Source organism: Trichomycterus rosablanca, chromosome 20, assembly GCF_030014385.1.
Source record: "Trichomycterus rosablanca isolate fTriRos1 chromosome 20, fTriRos1.hap1, whole genome shotgun sequence".
NCBI classification, from domain to species: Eukaryota; Metazoa; Chordata; class Actinopteri; order Siluriformes; family Trichomycteridae; genus Trichomycterus; species Trichomycterus rosablanca.
Window position 1 is genome coordinate 20,221,454 of NC_086007.1, and position 19,251 is coordinate 20,240,704.

At 40.3% G+C, this 19,251-nt stretch overlaps 2 protein-coding genes across 2 annotated transcripts in view; both read right to left on the reverse strand.

Moving 5' to 3' along the window:
• Positions 1-1,290: 1,290 nt before the first annotated feature.
• On the reverse strand, positions 1,291-13,709 carry dlc (deltaC). Its single transcript, XM_063016486.1, has 10 exons — positions 13,661-13,709; positions 7,595-7,617; positions 4,495-4,728; positions 4,212-4,272; positions 3,859-4,113; positions 3,359-3,720; positions 3,030-3,246; positions 1,912-2,614; positions 1,672-1,786; positions 1,291-1,556 (listed from the first exon to the last, which is right to left on the reverse strand). The coding sequence occupies exons 1-10, from the start codon at positions 13,707-13,709 to the stop codon at positions 1,551-1,553; spliced, it is 2,025 nt and encodes a 674-aa protein (XP_062872556.1). The 3' UTR covers positions 1,291-1,550.
• A 4,548-nt stretch (positions 13,710-18,257) lies between these two features.
• The window catches only part of timm50 (translocase of inner mitochondrial membrane 50 homolog (S. cerevisiae)), a 50,567-nt gene continuing 49,573 nt past the window's right edge, over positions 18,258-19,251 (reverse strand). Inside the window, exon 11 of the mRNA XM_063016633.1 lies at positions 18,258-18,866. Coding sequence (XP_062872703.1) covers positions 18,768-18,866 — 99 coding nt within the window. The 3' untranslated portion in view covers positions 18,258-18,767. The remainder of the gene's footprint in view (positions 18,867-19,251) is intronic.

Sequence of the window (19,251 nt, forward strand, 5' to 3'; positions counted from 1 at the left end):
GGGACAACACTATAGAAATAAAACTTGGATATAACTTAGAGTAGTCAGTGTACAGCTTGTATAGCAGTGTAGATTTACTGTCTTCTGAAAATAGTCCAAAATTTAGTCCATCACCTTTACCTTCAGCTTCCTCAGCAAGGCAGTTGTCATCTTGGAGGTTGTGTTTGGGGTCGTTATCCTGTTGGAAAACTGCCATGAGGCCCAGTTTTCGAAGGGAGGGGATCATGCTCTGTTTCAGAATGTCACAGTACATGTTGGAATTCATGTTTCCCTCAATGAACTGCAGCTCCCCAGTGCCAGCAACACTCATGCAGCCCAAGACCATGATGCTACCACCACCATGCTTGACTGTAGGCAAGATACAGTTGTCTTGGTACTTCTCACCAGGGCGCCGCCACACATGCTGGACACCATCTGAGCCAAACAAGTTTATCTTGGTCTCGTCAGACCACAGGGCATTCCAGTAATCCATGTTCTTGGACTGCTTGTCTTCAGCAAACTGTTTGCGGGCTTTCTTGTGCGTCAGCTTCCTTCTGGGATGACGACCATGCAGACCGAGTTGATGCAGTGTGCGGCGTATGGTCTGAGCACTGACAGGCTGACCTCCCACGTCTTCAACCTCTGCAGCAATGCTGGCAGCACTCATGTGTCTATCTTTTAAAGCCAACCTCTGGATATGACGCCGAAACCGTGGACTCAACTTCTTTGGTCGACCCTGGCGAAGCCTGTTCCGAGTGAAACCTGTCCTGGAAAACCGCTGTATGACCTTGGCCACCATGCTGTAGCTCAGTTTCAGGGTGTTAGCAATCTTCTTATAGCCCAGGCCATCTTTGTGGAGAGCAACAATTCTATTTCTCACATCCTCAGAGAGTTCTTTGCCATGAGGTGCCATGTTGAATATCCAGTGGCCAGTATGAGAGAATTGTACCCAAAACACCAAATTTAACAGCCCTGCTCCCCATTTACACCTGGGACCTTGACACATGACACCAGGGAGGGACAACGACACATTTGGGCACAATTTGGACATGTTTACTGTGGGGTGTACTCACTTATGTTGCCAGCTATTTAGACATTAATGGCTGTGTGTTGAGTTATTTTCAGAAGACAGTAAATCTACACTGCTATACAAGCTGTACACTGACTACTCTAAGTTATATCCAAGTTTTATTTCTATAGTGTTGTCCCATGAAAAGATATAATGAAATATTTGCAGAAATGTGAGGGGTGTACTCACTTTTGTGATACACTGTATATATATATATATATATATATATATATATATATATAGGTGGCACTATACATATATATATACATATGTGTGTGTGTGTGTGTGTGTGTGTGTATCTGCATTAAAAAAATAGTGCAAATAACGCTGGTGATTCCTCCCCATTTCATCCGTTCAGCTCGTCTTGCTTAGCAGTCCTTTCATTTTAGCAGCATTAATAAATATTAAATAATATACATAACTATAATATATACTCTTCACTTGTAAACATGATCAGGCGACGCCTGGGTGGGATTGAGGTGCTCCAGATTTGACAATACTGTTAAACCTAATGAGAGAAAAGAAGACAAGACGTTAGATTTCATTGTTAATAAAGAACATACTTAAAGCTAAAGAAGAAATGCTTTATGGTACACTTAACTAAATAAGTAAATGATGCTTACCTCAGTAGCAAATACACGTGGTTCCATTTGTTCAGGAATGATGTATACAGGATGATAGAGATCTTCTCTAGGGTAGCACAACTGAGGAATCAGTATACTGGTCTCAGATTTTTTTCTGGAAGAAAAGAACACAAAGCAGGTCTGATCCAGTTCTCTTTATACACCCAACTATGTAGGTACAATTTGTTATTTTGGCTGGCATAGAGGTAAAAGCAAGTAAAAAGTGAAAAATGTGCTTACAGGTCTAGCTTGTCCTTCGTAAGCTTCTCATCTTTGGCCAGATTGTAGTCTACCATCATCTGCTTGTTGTTGGCCTTGTCCTCCAGACCTGAATTGAGCGCCACGTCCTTGTTAGACACCTTGTACGGGGCTCCGGGAATAAGAAACGCCTCCTTCTCCTTGCAGCCGGCCTGAGTGTTACAGATCATGGAGTTGCGGTTGTTAATAGAGTCCAGGTCGTTGCGCACGGAGGTGGACACGGGTTTAGCCCCGCGTCTCATCTGACGAAGCAGGATGACGGCGGCGCACAGCACGAGGGCCAGCGTGATCAGACCCAGGGTGAAGGAGACGGCCAGGGCTGCGGAGAAACTCACGCCTTCGGTCTGGCGAGAGGTAGGCGCCCGAGTCGGAGGCTGGCTGTACTGGCAGTGCAGGCCCATGAAGCCCGGCGGACACTGACACACGGGGCCGCTGAAGTGGGTGTAGCAGGTGCCTCCGTTCCTGCAGGGAGAGAGGCCGCAGGCATCGGAACGAACGCCGCAGTCCTTGCCCGTGAAGCCCAACGTGCACTTGCAGGTGTAATCGTTGATTCCATCAACGCAGGTTCCAGCATTGCGGCATGGGTTGCGGGCACACTCGTCGATGTTGATCTCGCAGCGAGGGCCTTTGAATCCAGGGCGGCATCGGCACATGAGAGTGTGACCCAGGTCGAGGCAATGGCCACCTTTAAAAAAGAGATAAGACAAAAGGTTAAGGACTGAAGATTGTTGCCAGGTACAATGACATTAAATGCAATCTTAGGCTACTCTACATTAAATCTTAGCAAAGGTTTGCGTGCTGTTGACGGGACTGAAAAATTCAAAATATGATGGTATTAAGGAATTTGAGTACATTCAAATAAATAGGCCACTGGGAGGAGGGTGCAGATTTTTTCACTGCTTATCAAAACAGCTTTATCTTGCCTTTTATATCAGTGTGAAAGTTCAACTGGCATCTTTCCTATCATAACCTAACCACATTCTTGCTGTGGCTGAATAGATGCATCTCAAAACAAAGCAGAGCTTTAAGACAGTGAGTTGCTTCTCAGGCAAAAGATGATGGTAGCTAATGTGTTTAAGTTATAATGGGTTTTTGCTTACCATTAGCACAGGGGTCGCTGCTGCACCGGTCAATTTTCTTCTCACAGTTGAGGCCCATGTAACCAGGCGGGCAACGGCAGGAGTAGCTCCCGGTTGTAGACTCCATGCAGGTTCCTCCATTGAAGCATGGACCATCAGCACAGGTCATGGCACTCACTTCGCAGTTCTTGCCATAGAAGCCCTGAGGGCATGTGCACGAGTAGTCGTTCAGCAGGTCCTTCAAGGAAAAGGAAAGAGGATAAATTATAATCAATCTGGCTCCTGAGGGGCAAAACACACGGTGCGTGTCTAAAGTAAACAATACGTAGAGATTAAATATTAGAACATACATTGCAGCTGCCCCCATTCTTGCACGGATTGCTGTCACACTCGTTGATCTCGATTTCACACTTGGTGCCGCTGAAGCCAGGCTTGCAGGTACAGGTATAGCTCCCTTGGCCCGTGTTGGTGCATGTGGCACCATTCTTGCAGGGCTTGTGGTTAGTACAGTAGTTTAAATCCTGGTCGCAATACAGGCCACCCCAGCCTTCCTTGCAGATGCACTGCCATGGCTGGTTGCATATCCCATTGACACATCCGGGATGGTGCTGGCACTCGTCACAGAGGGGGCCCTGCCACCCCGAGCGACACTTGCACTCACCGGGGGTCTCACAGTAACCGTGCTCGTCGCTGCAGCCAGGCAGGCAGATGGCTGTTAGAACAGAGAGAGAGAAAGAGGGAGATTAGAACGAGCATTCGCTTGTCCCTAGACCTATCAAGTATTTGTTAAGTACTAAACTAAGCACCACACATTGTTTTTTTTTTTTACATGCAAGCCAGAGACACTTACGTTCTGCGCAGTATTTGCCCTTCCATCCGGCATTGCAGATCCTCTGGCCCGAGGAGTCGCAGCTGTAGTGGCCGAAGGTGTCGTCCCGTGGCCGGCAGTAGTCGGAGCAGCTCTCGCCGTAGTATAACTCGTCGCACAGTACGTGATAGGAGTATCGCAGTTCGGTCTGCTCCAGTAGTTCATGCTGAGAGGAGTTCTCCCCAACTGCCAAGCTTCTTTTGGAGGCCAAGCGGCTGATCAGATCGTTCTGGTTTTCTGAAATACGTCAAACAAACGGTCATTCGGTCGTCCTTTAGGGCTGGAGTTTAGGTCGATGGGTTTAAGTTGTAAGTATGTGCAGGATGAGGGTTTACCTGTGGACTGGTTGGATGAGGATTCAGCATTCCATGCTTCAATGATCAATGAAAATGTTCCCTGTGGATAAGCAATAAAAAGAATTATATATTTATTTATATTAGGATTTTAACATCATGTAACTCATTAATCAAGATTAACACAGTGCAAACACAGTGATGGGTAATTTTGTATCTCCAATTAGACTGATTGCATGCCTTTAGACTGTGGGAGGACAGTACCTTATAATAAGGTACACTGAATTGAATCATTGAATCATTGAATCATTGAATCATAACTCACCGGCCACTTGAAGCCGAAGGGCACTCGGATGGGCGCGCTCCCGGAGATGGAGTTCTGCTCGGCCCCGACGATTTCAGACAGTCCTGCCCCGTACGTGCACGGCGGTTCGGGCAGAATCACATCCTGTGCGTGTTTCAAACACACACGAAAGAAGATCCGACACTCCTGCCCACTTTGACACACACTCTGCGAGCTGGTGAACGAGTGCACTTTAAGTTCGAACACTCCGGACGAGTCGACCTGAGGAAAACAGAGCGCGTGAATAAAGCGCGTCCACACGCGAGCGCGTCCACACAAGCTCGCTCACAAGTCAGACAACGAGCGCGTTACCTACCAGCTCCGACGCTATTAACAGGAATATGCACGTTGATAAGAAACGAGCCATTTTCGTCATGGTCTGCAAACGCAGACGGGAACAGATATCCAATCGAACACGATTCTTGATTTCCAATGGAAAAAATAAGTCAGTTATGTTTAGCCTAATAATATAAATCTAAATAATAATCCTGATCCTATAAGAAGCTCAAAATGAGAAACTAGAAAATCTCTGAGCTCCGTCCTTCCCTACTTACTTGCACTTTGGACCTATGTTTCAGTTTAACCGCACTGACTGGAAGCGCGACTTTATAAGCCCGGAGCCGGTGGGCGGAGCTTATTAATAACACTGCGCGTTTTATTGACCAGCAATTAAAACCAAAGTTGCTGTAAAATGCAAAATAAGTGGAAGAATTGAATGTGCTTTTGGGAGGATTTTTAGAGCACGAGTAGTTTAATAAAAACACTGTTATTGAGTAAAGGCGCACAGATATGGTGCAAAAAAGCAACATTTTCTTATAATGTTCTTATTAGTGCGTCTTTTTATTTATTTATTTTATAGAGATGTGTTTTTGCTTGTGTACAGGGTATATAATCATATTTTAGTTTATATATACACATGCATAAATGTACAGTATATACACGCATGTGTGTGTTTCCCCCATGCATGGTTTGTATTAGATTTCACTCTTTAGTGATGTTCTTATTAGTGTGTCTTTGTATTTATTTATTTATTTATTTTATAGACATGTGTTTTTAGTATTAAAAGAAAAAAGATTTGCTTGTGTACAGGGTATATAATTTATATATACTTTATATAATAAACATATTTAGTTTATATATACACATGCATGCATAATTACATACATACGTATGTATGTTTCCCCTTACGCATGGTTTGTATTAGATTTCACTCTTTAGTGATGTTCTTATTAGTGTGTCTTTTTATTTATTTATTTATTTATTGATTGATTTTATAGACATGTGTTTTTAGTATTACGAGAAAAAGGATTTGCTTGTGTACAAGGTATATAATTTATATATACTTTATATAATAAACATATTTTAGTTTATATATACACATGCATGCATCTATGCATACATACGTATGTATATGTGTGTGTCCCTATGCATAGTTTTGTATTAAATTCACTATTTAGTGATGACTTTGTACCCATATTGCAAATAAATAATAAGTGTTCTTATAAGTGCGTCTTTTTATTTATTTATTTAAGAGAGATGTGTTTTTAGTATTAAAACAAAAAAGATTTGCTTGTGTAAAGGGTATACAGGTGTTTTTATAATAGGAATGTATTTATACTTTATATAATAAACATGTTTTAGGTTATATATACACACATGCATGCATCAATACATACATACGTATGTGTGTGTGTGTGTGTGTCCCTATGCATAGTTTTGTATTGGATTGTACCCATATTGCAATGCATTACAAATAAATAATAATTAGAATTTTATGTAATAACGTTCTTATTAGTGTGTCTTTTTATTCATTCATTTATTTAGGAAAGATGTGTTTTTAGTATTAAAAGATCAAAAGATTTGCTTGTGTACAGGGTATAAAGGTGTTATCTTGAATTTGAATGTACTTAATTGAAATTTGTGTTATAACTTTATATAATAAACATGGTTTAGTTTATATATACACATGCATGCATAAATACATACTTGTGTGTGTGTGTGTGTGTGTGTCCCTATGCATAGTATTGTGTTGGATTTCACTATTTAGTGATGGTAAAACTCTTTACCCATATTGCACTGCATGAAAAATAACTAATAATGATTAATTTATTAAAATCTGATTCTGTGGTCTGAAAGTCCAGAATGTGAAAGTTTTTCTCGTCTCATTTTGTCCTTGTTTTTACTGTCCTGGTCGCCGCGTGCCAGGGCTTTTCATATGCATGTTCTTAAGTCCCCTGTGCCTGGGGGAGAGGACTGTAGAGGAGAAAAGGTTGTTCGCATTCGCCCCATTTAATTCAGCCCTAACGTGTGCCATTGTTCCGGCGCGTGTGAGTCGTTAAACCGGCGAGCGTCACAGAGCCGCCGTTTATTGTCCCCTTACAGATCCGGCCTTCTTTTGTTCGCTTGGGTTACACTGTAGGCCTCAGGAAGGGGGGACAAGGATCAGTTTGGGAGGAGGGGGGGGGGGGTGCCTAAGATTACATATAATTGCTTTTGGCGTGTGTGGGGAGACTGTACTGATCACAGCTGTATGTTAATCCAGCACCTGGCAAGACTTTGTGCGCCCCCAACCCTTATTCTCCACCAACACGCACCACCTTCTCACCACTTTTACTTAATGAACACCTTAATTAGTCTCGGTGCATTATTAGTGCACTGGTCTAAATGTAGAAGTGACCTGCAATTAAGCCTAACTGGTTCTTTAATATGGAACCCCTGAAAGGACACGTGTGTATTTTGATGTTTTAGGCGAAAAAGTGGTGCGCACCAGATACTATGTGTCTCTCAGTGATAATATAGCCATTAAGAATAGCAAGAATAAATGTTACGTCTTTACTAAGTGGTGCGCACCAGATACTAAGTTGCTGTCTCTCCGTGATAATATATCCATGAAGAATAGCAAGAATAAATGTTATGTCTTTACTAAGTGGTGCGCACCAGATACTAAGTTGCTGTAGTTACTAAATTGCTGTCTGTCCGTGATAATATATCCATGAAGAATAGCAAGAATAAATGTTATGTCTTTATATTTGAGACCTAGCTGAAAATAAGGTTCAATAAACTCGCCAATATCCATTCAGATAGAGTATAACTGCAAGATGCTGACTTATTCTCCACCAACACGCACCTTAATTAGTCTCAGTGCATTATTAGTATTGCTCTAAATGTAGAAGTGGGCTGCAATTAAGCCTAACTGGTTCTTTAATATGGAGCCCCTGAAGTGACGTGTGTATTTTTTACTAAGATAGGTGGTGCACCAGATACTAAGTGGTGCGCACCAGATACTATGCGTCTCTTCGTGATAATATATGCATGAAGACAAGCAAGAATAAATGTTATGTCTTTATATTTGAGACCTAGCTGTAAATAAAGTTCAATAAACTCGCCAATATCCATTCAGATAGAGTATAAGTGCAAGGTGCTGACCCAAGTGCAAGAAAGTGCTCTCTTATCTGGTGCGCACCACATAGTAACTGGTGCGCACCACATAGTAACGTACATTAAATTGTTTAAAATCTATGTAAGTGCAAAATAAATACCAAAGTTTGGGTGACAGGGGCTCTTACCCCTAACTGACCCGTGTACTTGTGTGCCATATGCTGCCATGACAACACCAACCGTTGTTACTCGATTACAGGTAAACAGAAACGTTTGTAGAAAGTCAGCAGAGCGAAAAATCTACCAGCCCCTTAATCTGCTCACCAATTATCAGGTAAACAGGCAATGCCAGAACGTGTAGGCTGAGTAAACGCATGAATTTAGCTGAAATAACACACGGGATATGTAGATAAAAGTCACACCTCAGTAAAGTTTGGATGCTGGATGAGAATGGACATTGATCAGCTTTCCAAACTGTTGCTTGTTATTGTTATTGTAATGAGCGCAGCGCGTGCCGTCGCCGGCACACTTCGCCTACGCCACGGGGGAGGGGTGGGGGGGGGGGGGGGGGGGGTGCTGGGGGACGGAGTCAAACTATATAGTAGGTTTTTTTTATTGAATTTTAAATTAGCAATTATTAAATTATTATATATATTGGGGTGGCACACACAAAGGAAAGCCAATCAACCTACATCACAACCCTAAACCTAATGTTTTTATTTATTTGGATACGTTTTAAAGATTGCAGAAGAGATCCATTTCAATTCCACTTAAAACAAGAATGCAAGGGTAATGTTGGCCTGGAGTCTAAAAACTTTACTTTATGAATAAAAAATTGACATATAGAATAAAAAATAACAATCTATTTGTTTGTTGGAATTGTTAGTATAGTAGCATTTTATATAAATCATTTATTAGTATTTTTGATGACTTCACAAAAGTTATTATTATTAATATTATTATTATCATCATTGTTATTATTATCATCATCATTGTTATTATTATTATCGTTATTATTATCATCATCATTGTTATTATTATTATCATTATTAATATTAATATGATCATTATTATTATTAATATTAATATTATCATTATTATTATTATTATCATCATCATTGTTATTATTATTATCATTATTATCATCATCATCATTATTATTATTATTATTATTATTGTCATTATTATCATTATTAATATTAATGATAATAATTAAACAGTAGGGTATGTATAGTTTTCTGCAAACCTCTGATATCCAATTAGATTTTTAATGAAGTGCATAAGCCTGCTGCAAAGGAGTTTCAAATGATCTATTTATAAATTTACATATTATTTCTGCTAAACAAACACCGTTAGTCACCCTGGAATTTATAAAACACCAAAAGTTACACTATTTAATAACATTGTAAACATTGCAATAATGTAAATTACTGCAGATTTTTGAAATATTACGAAAGACTATAATTTCCAAATGGAATACACTTTTAATGCAACACATTACACATAACAGATTTGTATTGTAATGCAATAATTATTTAGGTTACAGTATAAAATACAGCAAATGTAACTTAAAGCAAAGTACATGCGTCTACAGACCATAAACCATCTTGGTACTATGGTTTAAGAAAGTGTTTCCCATTGCTAATTTAAAGCACTAAACCAAAACCCTGGTAATATCATACATTTTGATCACCATGATAACCATGGTGTATAGTCAAGATGTAAGCAAAATGATTACCATAAACCATTGTGGTAAACTTTTTATATGGGTAATTCGACCTAGAAAGGATGTCTTGATTAAAGATTAATGTATTTTGAATGCATTATGGATCTACAGCAACGAGTTTTGTGTCTCGTTAATTGAGCTCATATGGGATTGATGTACCCGGGCAGACAGACGCGCACTGTGTGCCCGACCGGAAAGGTCACGTGACTGAGAAAAAAGGCATTAATTAAAGCAATCAATAACCATCTGGTGTAATCGAAGGCGCACGCGTTTTTGCGCCTGTTTGCAGACGCAGGTAATGATCGATAAACTTGCATGATCGATAAACCCAAAGAAACTGTAACCTAAGGAATTAATAACTCGAATTGGGAGAGGGGGGGGGGGGGGTAAAACATGCACATATGCATAATTTTCCCTTTCTTTATTTGTGCTTTAAATCCCCCCCTGATCATCCATCCACGTGCCCAGGTGCGCAAAAGGCGTAAACGCTTTGTGCAGACGGCGTGTGTCTGTATGGGTGTGAGGATCAAAAGCAAGAGAGGCGGAAAGGCACACTTTGGCTTTTGAGAAGGTGTGAAGCATGGCAGAAGGTGAGAATCTGTCTAGGTGTCAGAAGAGACGCTGGGACACACTGGTTCCCACACACACAGACCCGAGCTGCCAGTACGGCACATGCCGTTTGTTCACACCTTCATAAGCATTTGGCCAGCAGTTATAGCAGCACATTGCCTTTTGCACAGGTTAACCTGGGTGTTTTGACCCAGGTTAAGCCACATTTTTTTTGAGTATTTATTTTGAGGGTTTTAGTACCATTCTGGATTCAAAAGCTATTTAAACTTTGGCTTTTTGAACACGTTTTTGTCTAGTTTGTTTGATTTTAAATGGATATAACTGACATTTTACTCACCAATGTACACCTAAGCTCCCAAAATGACAAAGTAAAACATGTTTCAATTATTTATTTATCTTATTTACAGCAGCAGTCATACCCATGTCCTTCAAGCTGCAATTACAGATGCAAGTCTTCTTGGATACATCTCTACAAGCTAGATTTATTCCATTCTTTGTGGCAGATCCTCTCAAATTCTTTCAGACTGGAAGGCGAGCATCTGTGAACAATGACGTTTTGATGAGTTTTAAGTCTGGGATTTGGCTGGTCCGCTCATGGACTTTACTTCAGGTCGATGATGTAAGATGAACTATTGTCCCAATCTGAATTTGTTTGTGCTCTGGCAGGATGTTTTTGCATTTGGCATCAGTGCATTTTTACCAGTCTACCTGCCACTGAGCATCACATGATTTCAAAACAGCCCAAAAAATCATTTCATGAGACCTTATTGTACTACTAACACTTCATCGGATGCTATACTTTTGTTGTTGCTGTTATATTTTTTTATTCTATGTTTATATATAGTACAACTTACTATTATTTAATTATATGTTTATATGTTGACACCAGCACCAAAAGAAATTTCTTGTACACCAGATACTTCATTCTTATCTTGCAAGCTAGTTGGATGTCATATTCTCCTTTGCCACTCATCCAAAGGCCTGCAACAGGTTCTCTTACTTCTGCACAGGACGTTTAAAATCATTGGGTTCTTTCTTACCTCCCTGACCAAGGCCTCTCATGCCCAGATGCCCATTTTGACTAAACAGTTCAATTTTGTGCCAACCATAATTAACAAGTCAAATTATTTCCAAAGTATGTCCAATCAATTCAGTTCCCACAAATTGACCCCAAATTTTAATTCAAGCAGACATGTTGCATGTTTTATTTAGTCATTATGATTGATTACATGTAGAGTGATGGGTAAACATGATGATTATATCCAGTTAAATCAAGTCCACAAAACAAAGTGTGCAAAAGATCAATGGGTGTGAATACTTTCTAAATCCACAGTATATGAAATTCAGCTTTACAACAGTAAGTCTAGTAGCACTGTCACCTCACAGCAAGAAGGTCCTGGGTTCGATCCCCAGGTGGGGCGGTCAGGGTCCTTTCTCTGTGGAGTTTGCATGTTCTCCCCGTGTCTGCATGGGTTTCCTCCCACAGTCCAAAAACATGCAAGTGAGGTGAATTGGAGATAGTAAATTGTCCATGACGTTAAAATCCTAATAAACAAACAAACAAACAGTCCATATTGAAATGAACTATAAATTTAAATGAGTTGAATGAAAAGTTAAGTAAAATTGATGCATTATTTTATTTGCACTATTCACTCATATTTGTTCTTAAGCAATCATATAAATTAAACAGAACTGACATGAATATAACCCATAAAAGAAATACAATATTGTAGCAGCACTGATTGGTGTGGTAAAAATGTATATAATATTTTGTACTGATAAATACATATTAAACAAAATAATTTCACAATGCATACTGAAATATTAAGTATTAATTGAGTCTCTCTTAATAAGTAAATAAATAAATAAAACTAATCACCTGTCAGATATGAATATGTAAAAAAAATAATACAAATATATGACTGAGAGCTGCTCAAAGCTGTCTATACAATAATTATAATTTTAATCTGAAAACGTTAAATAAGACGGAAAAGCAAAAAACTGGTGCTTTAAGAGTTTTATTTTAGAGCAATAAAGTCGTATTTTAGTTCTATACGATTTAAAACTGAGATCCCAGCGTGTGTTTACACTGAGGTGATATGTGCACGCGCTCAGGTGCGCGCGTGTGAAGTGAACTGTGTCTCGAGGGCATGGCGGCACGTGACCGTCTGTCGAGCTCTGAGGCGTCAGAACCAAAACAAAAGTTTAACACCTAACCATTCTATCACTTATTATTCAGCACATTCACACACAAAATAAACCCTAACCCCTCAGCAAGTGATCATGAGGGGGTCAGGGCTCGACCTCCAGTGCATATTACGAGTAAAATAACAGGGCAGCAAATAACAATCGTGTCGAATCTCTACAATCACAAGGTGTTGGCAGGGGAGATCTGAACAATGCTGATGGAAACATCTCCAATAGAAGTTCTTTACTATGCTATGTTATGACAGAAATGGTTAATTCATACTGATCAGATGATTAGAATACTATGTTTGTACAAAACACCACCAACTGATTGCTGAAACATACATTTAAGCATTAAAAACACTAATGCTTATGTGCCTTATACATATATGACAATGTGGTGGCTCGTCCATTTATATATTTATATATACAGTGGTGTTGAGTTTAAAAGGTGTTGAGTTTTAAGGTATTTTTTCCTATAAGGATGTATGCATCTGTTTGCTACTTATGCACTGAAAATAACACAAATATAATATAAAAAAACACTAAAATACAATTAAAAAACACTTAAAAATCAAACCTGTACTGTACCTTCGGACAGTGGTAGCCTAGTGGGTAGAGCTTTGGGCTATCAACCGGAAGATTGGCGGTCCAAATCCAGGCACTACTATGCAGCCACTGTTGGGTCCTTGGGCAAGGCCCTTAACCCTGTCTGCTCCAGGGGCACCGTACGATGGCTGACCCTGTGCTCTGACCCCAGCTTCCAAACAAGCTGGGATATGTGACGAAAGAATTTCATTGTACTCTATATGTATATATGACAAATAAAGGATATCTATCTACCTTTATTTCTTCATTGTTTTCTTATGCTTCTTAATTAGTGGAGAGAACTTTTGAGCAGTAATAATTAAGAGAGGTTTAGTGTTTCTATGTAATTCTTTTAATATATTAAGTCACAATAAGGTTTTTTTTAACAATAAGCATTTTAGACTCTCTCAGAAAAGCTGATTCTTACAATTTCTCAGCACCCCGAGCTATAAAACAAGTTTAAAAGTGAAACAGAAGAAAAATCCAGCTGAACACAGATACATGTGGAGCTTTTAGAGTTAATTTGACGGTTATTCCACACAAATGCAGATTCTTCTTGTATTCGCACTTCGATGACGTTTTACCGCACACACATTGAGTTTAAGGGAAACGTTGAGTTACAAGGTGTCACTGTACGTATGTGTATATGCAAGTGTCATGTCAAAGTCTAAAAAGTTCATAAATTAAACAGATCACTACTGGACCACAAGCAATAAAGATTTTTTAAATGGATGATAACAAATCTCATTTGTTTGCTTATTTTTTCCCTTTTACTGAAGGATCTCAGACAGAAATATGGTTTAAACAATACAATAATTAAGAAATATTTTATTGTACATTTTAAAAATCTGAAAACTAAAATATGTTGTGATAATGCTAAAAAAACAACAACCATACTGCCCATGAGGGTGTATTTCTGCCCTAATTCCAGTTGACCCTAATAAAGACAAAGTTAAAACAGCGAATATTTCTTAGTGAATTATTATTGGACACTCGTTTTGTAGCAGTAAACATTTACATTTCAGTACTGAAGTAGACTGGGGTTCAAATCTCAGCTGTGCTATTGGCCAGTTGGCTGTCTGCACTAGCCATGTCAACCTAGCCATTTGAAGGTACACTTCTCAGTGTGTTGGTTCCATATAGGAGGGCTGCGACAGTAAGGGCACTCAGCGTAAAAGTCTGGTGTCTTGACCAGATCTGCTGTGGTACCCTAAAAATACGAAAGTTAATTTTTATTTTCATCATTATTCACACTCTTGAACATGTAGAGTTAAACTAAGGGACAGACACTGCATAATTTGTATTTATTTGACTTGGGCCTTTAGCTGAAAATGCGTTCTTTGAAATGTATGTTGCATGAAAAGCAATAATATTTGCATTTGGACACTGTATTAACCACACCTTTATCCTGATTCTTCAGCAAACTACTGTATTAGTATTGTTCTTAACGTGCAAAAGTGAATCATTAATCTCTGTCGGAAAGGTATTTGTGAGAAATGGAGTAGAGGTTACTGAAAGTGCAGCCAAATGGCATTAGTGCAGGATTAATCATGTAAATTCAATGACTTAATTTAAAAACTTGGCACTACAAATAGCAAAATTATGTTCTACTAAAATTATATATTAAATATTACTTCGAATAAGTAAGGGTTATCTAGGGCAGAAATACACAACAGACAGGATAGCAATCCAGTGCTGGGCAGATAATCCACCTATTGCATGGTTTTGAACAGTAAAAAGAACCTACATGGACATGAAGAGAACATACCAAACTTACTGTGCAACCATCATCTAAATCATGCCATTTCATTTAGATGCAGAATCATAACACATTTCAAGTAGAAAACTATATAATGTGTTCATATTGGCTGTTATTGTGTATGCGTTTTAGCTAGTGTTGGTACATCATGAGCCACCATATTTAAGCACTTTGTAGTTCTACAATTACTGACTGTAGCCCATCTGTTTCTCTACATACTTTTGTAACCTGCTTTCACCCTGTTCTTCAATGGTCAGCACCCCCACAGGACCACCAGCACTGCAGTGATACTGACATGGTGGTGGTGTGTTAGTGTGTGTTGTGCTGGTATGAGTGGATCAGACACAGCAGCGCTGCTGGAGGTTTTAAATACCGTGTCCTCTCACTGTCCACTCTGTTAGACACACACATTCCATTTACAATTTAGACACCCCTAATGTTGGCCATACCATTTCTAATCTCGTCTGCCTGCCTTTACTCCCATTACTGGGCACGTCTACATTTAAGTGTTTAAGTTGTATCAACTCTATATTGATCAATCCTAATATCAGCTAGTTTCTAAGTTCTGTCTGAACTTTAGCTAACTAATGACCATCCTAATTTTTTGAAGGGTACAGGCATTAACTAGGAGGGTCAGAACCCCCCTATCCCCAATCCCCCATGTAATTCCAACCATGGTTAAAGTTTTACTGACTCAGCCATCTCAGTATCTGTACAATCCAGTACCATGTCTGCACTCTTATTATTTTGCTGTCAAACTGCTATTTACACAAGTTTATTATCCTGGGGTGCATGTCAAATCGAGTGAGGGAAGCATACCCTCCCACATCCCACATGTCAAGTAAACATAGCTGAATATGTTTAGTTCCAGTTTTTTAGCAGAAGTGTTTTGTCTGCTCAACTTCATTTCATTTGTTAATATACCTCCATTCCTGCATTTCAGTCCTGCAACACATTCCAAAAAGAGTTGGGATGGGGGCAATTTAGCTCTAGTAATGAGGTGAAAAAACTAAATAATGATGTGATTCCAAACAGGTGATTGTAATCATGGTTTGGTACAAAAGCAGCATCCAGGAAAGGCCGAGTCTTTGATGAGCAAAGATGACCAGAGGATCTCCAGTCTGTCAACAAATGTGTAAGAAAATGATTGAAATGATTAAAAACAATGTACCTCAAAGAAAGATTGGAAGGGATTTGCATATTTCTCCCTCTACAGTGCATAATATCATTAAATGATTCATGTAATCTGGAGGAATTTTAGTGCGTAAAGGCCAAGGGCACAAGCTGAAGCTGAACACCCGTGATCTTCGATCCCCCAGACGGCACTGCATCAAGAACCACCACTCAACAATAGCTGATATAACCACATGGGTGAGGGATTACTTTGGCAAACTTTTGTCAAGCACTACAATACAGAGTTACATGCACGAATGCTACTTAAAACTTTACTGTGCAAAAAAAGAAGCCTTATGTTAACCACGTCCAGAAGCGGCGTCGACTTCTCTGGGCTCTGAGGCATCTAGGATGGACCATCACACACTGGAAATTATTGTGGTCAGATGTTTCAGCATTCCAGGTCTTTTTTGGAACAAATGGACGCCGTGTGCTCCAGACCAAAGACAAAAAGGACCATCCAGACTGTTATCAGTGACATGTCCAAAAGTCAGGGTCTGTCATGGTATGGGGCTGTGTCAGTGCCCTTGGCAAAGATCATTTACACTCCTGTGATGGCAGCATTAATGCAGAAAAGTACATTGAGATCTTCGAGCAACATGTGCTGCCTTTAAGATGTCATCTTTTCCAGGGACGTCCATGCATTTTTCAACAAGACAATGCAAAACCACATGCTGCACAGAGAAGAGGGTACGGGTACTGGACTGGCCTGCCTGCAGTCCTGACCTGTCCCCAATAGAGAATGTGTGGAGAATTTTGAAATGAAAAATGCAACAGACGACCCCGTACTGTTGCACATCTTAAGACGTGTTTGCAGGAAGAATGGGACAAAATAAAAGCTGAAACACTAAATCACTTGGTATCCTCGGTGCCAAAACGTCTTTTAAGTGTGGTGAAAAGGTGAAACTTTTTTTTTAATGTGTTGCAGGCCTCACACTCTGACATCTCAATAGAAAACAGTCACAACACTCTTACAGGAACCGAAAGAATGTGGGCATCTTTCCAACTTCCTATTAATAAGATAATAAATCATGTCTAAAATAGTAACAGATTACTTAATAGCATGAAGACAGACAGCAAGGCTGTTAAGTTTCCCACTACACCCACTCACTCCTTCTTATGAAATACACACTTAGCTTCATAGCTTTACTTGCAAATTCACAGGGAGAATGTTCATTCTTATTTATCTTTGTTTTTATTTCTAATAAATAACAGTGAAACTACCAGACTCACCCAGAATGAATCTGTAGATCATTTAACTTGGCTCAGTATTCACATCTACTTTGCTTTGTACTAGTAGACACATACACCGATTAAGCATAACATTATGACCACCTTCCTAATATTGTGTTGGTCCCGAGGCATGGACTCCACTAGACCCCTGAAGGTGTGCTGTGGTATCTGGCACCGAGATGTTAGCAGCAGATCCATTAACTCCTCTAAGTTGTGAGGTGGGTATATTGAGTATATTGCCAAAAGTATTCACTCACCCATCCAAATAATTGAATTCAGGTGTTTCAATCACTTCCATGGCCACAGGTGTATAAAACCAAGCACTTAGGCATGCAGACTGCTTCTACAAAGAAACATTAGTGAAGGAATGGGTCGCTCTCAGGAGCTCAGTAAATTCCAGCGTGGTACCGTGATAGGATGCCACCTGTGCAACAAGTCTAGTCGTGACATTTCCTCGCTACTAAATATTCCACACTCCACTTTCAGTGGTATTATAACAAAGTGGAAGCGATTGGGAACGACAGCAACTCAGCCTTGAAGTGGTAGCCACGTAAAAAATGCTGAGGAGCATAGTGCGCAGAGGTCGCCAACTTTCTCCAGAGTCGATCGCTACAGACCTCCAAACTTCATGTGGCCTTCAGAGTAGCTCGAGAACAGCGCGTAGAGAGCTTCATGGGATGGGTTTCCATGGCCGAGCAGCTGCATCTAAGCCTTACAGCACCAAGCGTAATGCAAATGTCGGATGCAGTGGTGTAAAGCACGCCGCCCCTGGACTCTAGAGCAGTGGAGACGTGTTCTCTGGAGTGACGCTTCTCCATCTGGCAATCCGATGGACGAGTCTGGGCTTGAGACTGCGAGCCAGGCCTTCTCGTCCAACATCAGTGTCTGACCTCACAAATGCGCTTCTGGAAGATTGGTCCAAAATTCCCATAAACACACTCCTAAAGCCTTCCCAAAAGAGTTAAAGCTGTTATAGCTGCAAAGGGTGGGCAGACATAATATTAAACCCTATGGATTAAGAATGGGAATCACTCAAATTCATATGCGTGTGAACAGTAGTGTATATTATCAGCACTGCAGTATAAAATCTGATACTGACTGAAATACAAGCATGAAAAAAGACACCAACTATTGAGAGTCATTTCGGGTTTATTGAGAATCATTTACGAGATTCACATCAATTGCATTATACAGACATTTTATAACTGGATATGACTTCATTGAATCGGACCTACGATCGGACACGGACGCAGTCTTTCCAGCAGCAAGTGCACACAACCTACCAAACCTCCTAAAATGACATTATTGACCACAGTCCTCATTATGCTTGAAGATGCTAAACCAAGATTTGAAGTCATAGTTCTTTGTTCACTGGAAAGGTTCACGTCTTTGTAGACACGAGTGACGAACACAGCCGAGATCGTGTGACGACAGGCTGTGGGATTGCGCCTTCAGTCCGAGGTATGCCGTCGCCAACGCGCAGGTACCGAATGTCTTTCTGGAGTAGTGCTCGGTGGAACCAATCTTCAGCCAATCCCATGCAGCCGGAGGTACAACTCACTGCAGTGACTCTTGTTCCGCCGTGTCGGCCAGTCGCCGCCCGGGGTGGACCACGACCGATGGCCTGAGCGAGAGCGATCGCTACTGCTGCTTGCGGGACAGGAAGCGTCCGGCGATGGAGCCGAAAGACAAACCCTGTTTCTTCTGCTGTGAGACATCGGACAGCCTCTGTTCCTCCTCCTACAGGCGAACACACAAACATACGGGACAGAGTTAATATCATACTAAAAACACCCAACAGTGGCAACCTGGCAGTCATGGGGCTTGAACCAGCGACCTTCTGATTACTAGTGCAGTACCTTAACCACTAGGCTACAACTGCCCTAATTTTCCAAATTTCCACATGGGTGTGCAAGCTGTAGCCTAGTGGTTAAAGTACAAGACTAGTAATCAGAAGGTCACTGGGTTAGTGTTTAAGCCCCACCCCTGCCAGGTTGCTACTGTTGGGCCCTTGAGCAAGGCCCTTAACCATCAACTGCAACATAAAAGGGTCTAAATCTTACATTGATCAGACGTTTTTACCCGAAGCGACAATTATGACTAAACACAGCCAATTTAGGGTTAA

Bases quoted from the DNA above. Each gene is read 5' to 3' on its own strand.
- dlc (XM_063016486.1), bottom strand. From the start codon at position 13,709: ATGAGATTTGTTATCATCCATTTAAAAAATCTTTATTGCTTGTGGTCC. The intron at 4,273-4,494 runs GTGAGTTATGAT...GCTTATCCACAG, and splicing joins CCTTCGGCTTCAAGTGGCCG to GGAACATTTTCATTGATCAT. The intron at 1,787-1,911 runs GTAAGCACATTT...CTTTTCTTCCAG, and splicing joins ACGAAGGACAAGCTAGACCT to AAAAAAATCTGAGACCAGTA.